Raw genomic sequence first — 7,087 nt, 5'->3', positions numbered from 1 at the left:
CGATTCTGTCTTCTAACGATTCTAATGGATTTACAAGTTTCAAAATCAATGTTCTAAAGCAGCAGTGCTCAATCCTGTTTCTCGCATCCCCTGCAATCAGGATCAAATTAATCAGGATCAGACTGTATATTAAAAGCTAACATAAGCAGTAGCATTCACAAATAACAACGCAATCTAAAAGTATGAGACAACAACAAATTAAAAAACATACCATTAAGAGCCGTGCTTGCACAGGTTCTGCGTGATCCTCTTCACTAATGGCGCTTTTCCACTGCATGGTACGGCACGGTACGGCTCAGTACGGTTCACTTTTGGGGGGTTTTCCACTGGGTACAGTACCTGGTACTTTTTTTAGTACCACCTCGGTTGGGGTTCCAAGCGAACCGTACCGTTACCAAAACGTGACGTGTAAACTCTGCTGATCAGGTATTGGCCGGAGAGAATCGTCACTACCTGCGTCACTGAACTTGCGACACAAACACAAAAGAACCGCTAGATTTAAATTAGCACAGCCAGCGAAGGATCGAACGCAACTGTTTTGAACGAGCGCACCTTTTTTTAACAACCAAAAAGTGTCTGTTCCCCCTGTTGAGGAAGTACAGACGTTCCTCTCGTTGATAGCAGAGGAGCGGATCCAGCGAGAGCTTGATGGGGCGACGCGGAATGAAAACGTTTTTTAGGAGTCGCGGCAATAGAGGCGGCGCAACTAACGACATGTGAATAATCCCGCCCACTCTAAAGCGGTACTAAACTGCAGTGGAAACGCAAACCGAGCCGTGCCGTACTGAGCCGTACCAAGTCGAGTCGTACCATGCAATGGAAAAGCGCCATAATATCCTCTGCGTCTCAATCGGGCTCAAATTGATAAGCAATATTGACGACATCATTGTTTACAATTCAACAGGAGCACATGCACTGAGGTGAGGGGCGTAACATTTAGACGTGCACTAGGCGCAAATCTAGCGAATCACAACACACTGGGCCAGCGAACCAATCCGAGCCCATCGCGTATTTATGAGGGAGGGGCTTCATAAAAACAGGAAATGATCGGCGCGTTCAAAGGAGAAGGGACAGTGCAGTGTAGAATAAAGGTAAATTATGTGAAAAAAAGAATACTTTTTTTTTTTTAAACGAAGCATTAACGCATGTTAGACTGCACCCCATAAACACAATCAAGCCTAGAAAAAAAGCAGTCAACCACCCTTTTAAAGCATACTACTCTGACAATCCAAAATTTGTAAGCAAAATTCAAGGACAATGTTCCGCCATCCTTGCTTACGTTTCTTTCCTCTTACAATATGTCAGCTTCGGTCTACAACACACACACTCTTACCCGACAGTCTCTCTGAATAGTCCTGCATAGGGCATTGTAGTGGTCACTCTCCAGCAATATGCCCTCAGGCATGTCCTGCATGAAGTCTAGGTCTTTGTACGTAGGCAAATCCTTGGCCCTTTCTTTCGGTGAAGCACGTCGCTTGCATGTCGAGCCCTTCAGGTCAAATTTAAGGTGCATGGGTACAGCGCGTGGCAGCAGGTTGTTCATCACTACAATTCGGATGTTCTTCCCCTCAGCCTGAACGCAGTAGAGGCCGTAGAACTTAGGAAGCAGCGTACGCATGTTCTGGTTCAGGTTCTAGAAGATGAAAAGTGAATTGTGGTGGAAACTACTGCGCTTAATATGTTATGATAAAATGAACAAGAAGTGTTGAGATTTTTTTAAAACATAGAAATACACACTTACCATGAAGTAACCTGGCAGGAGTGTTTGCAAGAATTCCGCCTCTTTGTGTTGTACCGTCTTAATGATAAACTCATCATCACTAGATACGTAGAAGAGAGACCCGCTCGCTCCAGGATTAGATAGCTCAATAAGGGGTTCATTACAAAGAGAGTACTGCAGAAAACACACACACACACGCACAGCAGTTAACATATGACTGGAGGCTTGCAGGTGTCCATTGAACTAAACGCAGTGTCACTGAGAAGTGCTTTTGGCTTTTCCAGACATCGTTTCGATTCAGAATCCAGTGATAATGAATCATTCACAAGTTTAACTCTACACAACAGCAAGTTCTAGCTTATGAAATATTTCAGACCAGTTTCAAAAATGAATATTCATATTATCCCTAAAAAAAAATTCCAATGACAATTCCACACCTAAAAAAAAAAACAGATTTTTCCAGGAAACCAGGGTGACCCTATTTTGTGAACAAACAAGATTACCAGGTAGTCATCAGGTCGGATCCCAAACATCTCTCTGAAGTAGCGGAACGCAATGGGAGCATATGTTTTAAACTTGAAGTCACCATGGTGATGACCTGGAGTTGAGTTGCTGCCTTGACTAAGAGGAAGACAAAAACAAGCACATTTATGTACACAGTGTGACTACTAATGAAAAGTTCTTCAAGGTTACTTTTATGCAGACACACAAACCTGGGAAAGAAGATGCTTTCTACCACTTCGAAATCCTGCATGAGCACGTCTCTTTCTGGCTTCTGGCTCAAGCTTCCCACACTGTGTGTGATGCCCAGCTGAATGGCCCCCTTTAGAGCAGATGATGTGGTCTGAAGAGTTCCAATGGAGGGCACATGAAGAACAGAATAAGAATGTGTTCGTGTGCAATACAGAAAATAACAAGACAGTTCTTCTGGAACTACTCCAGGTTAATTTAAAAATATAACACTGATACATACATCTTGTTTGAAGGCCTACAAAAGACACATGTGATTTAATAAAACTGAAAGGGAGTAGCAATAACTCAAGGCCTGCTGGTCTTATCTGTATGTGCCTGCCCATGCCATTTATTAGGCTTTATCTTCTTCATGGTGCCATACAAAGAACAGTGAAGACAACAATAATATATGTGTTGCAGGAAGATCTGACAGATTCAGGAATGTGCATAATGACACGGAGATTGGAAGTTGAACTGCCGATACGTTTGATCTGGTCCCACCTCTTACAAACTTCTATTTTTAAATATTTACAGTGTATATGTAGCAGTACTCAAAATGAGGATATAAAATCTGGATATCCACAGCTCGTACCTTTTTATATGTGGTTTCCCCAGTGGGGTCAATTCCTCTGTGGCCCATGGTCTTTTTGTTCATCTGGGATGAACCAGAGATGCTGAGAAGCTGAAAGATATATGATTGCTCAGTAAACACATCAGACAAGAAGACAAAAACATCAGAATATTTCAGTTATTAATCATTTATTTAGGATGTTAAAAACAATTTGAACAAATTATACAACGATGCAATTCTATAACACATTGCAGCATCACTGATTTCACTAGGGGATTTTTCTGTACATGGCTGATAGACAATTATATTATAGTCTTAATATTACATTTTTTTTATTTAAAATTGTGATTTATTCCAGTTCCAAATCAATTTAAAAAAGAAAACACTGTTTATTCTAAACGAAACGGCAAAAAACAAACAAACCTAATTGATCTCAAGAATAAAGTAACATAAGTAGCACAGAAGTTATGCAGGATATATTGTGAACACTTTAATGGATGTAAATCAAGACCCGCATCAAGAGCTGTGCTGATTCATGAGAAATAAACAGAAATAAAAGAAGACGGCAGAGAGTCCAAAAATCACATTGTAGACAAAATTTAGATGTCTGCTAGCACTGATTAGGAAAACAGTTACAGTATGTAACAGGAGCCATAAATAAATTGGCCAATAACCACAGAAAGTGGATGGGACAAAAAGTGAATGTGAAACTATTATTAAAGCAATAGAGAAGCATATAATTACCTCAGAGGAAGCCATCTTTCGATTTCCAGGAGTACCTATGGAGTCCAAGAAAAAAAAAAAAACGTCTCACCCAAATTTTATAATGCAAATTAATAGTGGAAAAAGCCATTAGGCATTATATGGTGCCCTCTGATTGATTTATGGTTTGTAGCTAGCTGGATTACAATTAACTAAAAGATTCTTGCCAATCAAAAATTCAAGAATGCACAGCGCATACTTCAACTATGTGAAGCATTAGACTGTACTTCTTAGACATGTTCTATTGGTTTGATTAAAAATTCAGTCTAGCTTCTGTGTTGTTTCTTAATTTTGTGAATTACTAGCTAATGACATCAATGAATCATGCCGTTTTAAGATACCAACACTTTAAAGAAATAGTAAACCTAAAATTGAAAATGTACTTCAAATTTACTCACCCTCAGGCCATCCATGATATAGATCAATTTATTTCTTAACAAGAACAGCTTTGGAAAAAAATCAGCATTACATCACTTGCTCACCAGTGGATCCTCTGCAGTGAAAGGGTGCCGTCAGAAAGAGTATCCAAACAGCTGACAAAAACATCACAATAATCCACACCACTCCATTATAATAGTTATAATATAATAACACTTCTTTTAGTGAAAAAGTCCTCTCACATCAAAATCCAAGTTAAAAATGTCTTCATAGATTTGTTTATTACAAGCAGGAAGCTTTTCACTTCACAAGACATTACTTGATGGACTGGAGTCATGTTGTGGATTATTGTGATGTGATTTATCAGCTGTTTGAACTCTCATTCTCACGGCACCCATTCACTAGAGAGGATCCGTTGGTCAGCAACTGATGTAATGATAAATTTCTCCTGAACTGTTCTGTTGAAGAACAAAACTCATCTACCTCTTAAGTGGCCTGAGGGTGTTTTTTTTTTTTGCTTTTGTGTGAAAAACTGCACTACAAATAAAATGCAAAATAAATGCAAATGCAAAAGAAAGCCGTTCACACTGAGTTGAGATGTGTCGTTAACCACAACTATGAGTGTAAGCATGCAGCATGCACAGACACCTGGGTTTCAATTCCTTTGTTCTTCCAAGAAAACACTGTGTAACCCAATCACAACAGCTGAGTGCGTGGTGGCACTACGCTCAAAATAACAAAGACGAGCACAACCCAGGGAGTCACAGGCCTACTACAGACAGTCTACAACACTGATATTCAAATTGAGTTCATATGCAAACACGGGCACACATGTGCATGTACCTCTCTGCTGAAATAACCTCCAAAATAAAGACATCTGAAGAGTGACAACAGTAACAAACAAAAAAAAATAAATAAAAAAAAAACAGGAAACTTTCTAACTTGACTATCACTAATATATGGAAGGCTTTTTTTTAACCATGAAATAAAAAAAATAAAAAAGGTTGACTCACAATTGTGAAATTCTTTATATTTCACAATTATTGCTTTTCGTCTTAGAATTGCGTTTATATCTTGCAGTTCTTCTTAGCTTATGTCTCTGTGAGTTTTTTGTTGAATTAAATTGTGGCATAAAAAGTCTCAATTACCCCTTTTTGTCCCATGGCTCCCATACTAATGAAATAATAATTAAAGTAAGCACCTTTTTCATATCTTATTTTGTTAGAAAGCAAACATCACTTGTCTGAGCATTATAATACACATTTATATTTTATCTGTGCCACTAAAAACTTTGGGAACTACTGAATATCTGCAAAATTCATGCATATTTAGATGTAATGACTAGAAAATCAGCATGTGTGCTAAACTGAAGGGCGCAAAAAGAAAAATGTTAGTTATTGAACTACGTCCTGCCAGCACACATCAAAATCTTCACCAGGTAATAATAATAATAATAACAATAAATAGCTCTGTGTGGTCACTGCTTCCACATGGGCTCAACAAATCTAGTTATATATTTCTTACTTTAAAACACAAGACTGATTTGCATGAGATTCATTCTTTGAAGCCAGAGCACAATAACTTCATCTACCTTACACTAATGTGTCATAAACACGAAGAGGAAATGAAATGCTCTCTTACTGGAGCTCGCTCCATCCGTGGAAACTACAGCCGGCGTAGCCATTTTCTGGCGGAAGTTTCATATGGTCCTGCTTGTTTTCACTTGTGGTTTATGCCCCACAGCCCTGGAAGATGAGCATGTTCAAATAAAGTCTGTTATAAGAAACTAACTGATGAAAGATTACAAAAGTTACTTAACTTAGTGTGGTAATATTCTATCCTGACATGTTCTGGAGGAGCGTGGTATTAGTTCCACACTACCTGTCGTACTTTGCTTTCTCGTTTAAAACATTCGCTAAACATAAAAAAATGTTTGCTTGCTTGCTTGTATGCTAATGGTTTAATGGCTAGAAACCCACAATAACAACAGGTAAAAGCGCTTAACTTACCTCAACTTATTCACTTCGTTTTTTACTCGAGGATAAACAACGGGGCCGTTAAACTTTTGTTTACGTTCAGAACTGCTCGATGCTTCGTGCGAATCTTTGAGGTACTCGAAATTCTTGTTTTTATTACTTTACCGGGTCCATCCGAAGTAAATAACCAGCTGAAACGCACGGAAGCGTCCTCGTTCCTCGAGCCTCCCAAACAAGCGGAAGTGACGTTGCTGCGCCGCACTCCTGCTGGGCGCGGTGGCCGTTGAACTTGGACAATCTGGCTTTCTACCTCTACACTACAGGGGGCGCTCGACTGATACAGACTAGTCCAAATGGACATTTAACCCTTAAGCAGGCAACGTGCACCACAGGATACATATTCTTTAGTCTCTTGTAGGAGGCGCGAGGAAGAATTTTTCATCCAATACTATTATCATTACCATAGTTGAGGTTATTTGGAGTATGGCGGTCACATGACTTGGTTCAAATTTTCTGTGCTCCTTTTGTCAGTTTGGCCTAAAGCTAACAGGTGTGCTCAACTTGAAGCGGCGCTGTGCACACTGATCGAAGTATGTCAGACTCATTAAAGTATCGCGAGAGCGATTCGAAAGCATAAAAAGCGGTCTGCTCTCTTATCGCTCTCGCGGTTCTTTGATGATACACCGATCGGTCTGCGCAGCGCTGCATTCAAGAGATAGTTCACCCAAAAATGAAAATTATGTCATTAATTACTAACCCTCATGTCGTTCCAAACCTGTAATACCTTCGTTCATCTTCGGAACACAAATTAATATATTTTTGCTGCATTCCGACAGCTCTCTGACCCTCCCATAGACAGCAAGGATCCTAACATGATCAAGGCTAAGTAACATAGCAAGGAGAGCGCTAAAATTATCCATGTGACATCAGTGGTTCAACCGTAATTTT

General features: G+C 39.5%; 1 protein-coding gene across 3 annotated transcripts in view; it reads right to left on the bottom strand.

Moving 5' to 3' along the window:
* LOC107748713 (phosphatidylinositol 4-phosphate 5-kinase type-1 alpha-like) overlaps positions 1 to 6,405 on the bottom strand; it is a 12,939-nt gene extending 6,534 nt beyond the window's left edge. For 2 of the 3 annotated variants that reach the window (XM_016563658.1, XM_016563660.1), the window contains exons 1-8: positions 6,173 to 6,405; positions 5,805 to 5,908; positions 3,768 to 3,802; positions 3,045 to 3,134; positions 2,434 to 2,564; positions 2,224 to 2,341; positions 1,742 to 1,894; positions 1,334 to 1,633 (exon numbers count right to left, since the gene is read on the bottom strand). In XM_016563658.1, the coding sequence (XP_016419144.1) occupies positions 1,334 to 1,633; positions 1,742 to 1,894; positions 2,224 to 2,341; positions 2,434 to 2,564; positions 3,045 to 3,134; positions 3,768 to 3,802; positions 5,805 to 5,847 (870 nt within the window). In that variant the 5' untranslated portion in view covers positions 5,848 to 5,908; positions 6,173 to 6,405. Of the gene's footprint in view, positions 1 to 1,333; positions 1,634 to 1,741; positions 1,895 to 2,223; positions 2,342 to 2,433; positions 2,565 to 3,044; positions 3,135 to 3,767; positions 3,803 to 5,754; positions 5,772 to 5,804; positions 5,909 to 6,172 lie in introns of those variants that run through there. The other variant, XM_016563659.1, reaches the window with a different exon arrangement.
* Between the last annotated feature and the right edge of the window lie 682 nt (positions 6,406 to 7,087).

The sequence above is a fragment of the Sinocyclocheilus rhinocerous genome, unplaced genomic scaffold, assembly GCF_001515625.1.
Source record: "Sinocyclocheilus rhinocerous isolate Xijiao unplaced genomic scaffold, SAMN03320098_v1.1 scaffold499, whole genome shotgun sequence".
Classification (NCBI taxonomy): Eukaryota; Metazoa; Chordata; class Actinopteri; order Cypriniformes; family Cyprinidae; genus Sinocyclocheilus; species Sinocyclocheilus rhinocerous.
This window is presented reverse-complemented; position numbering and strand designations above follow the sequence as displayed.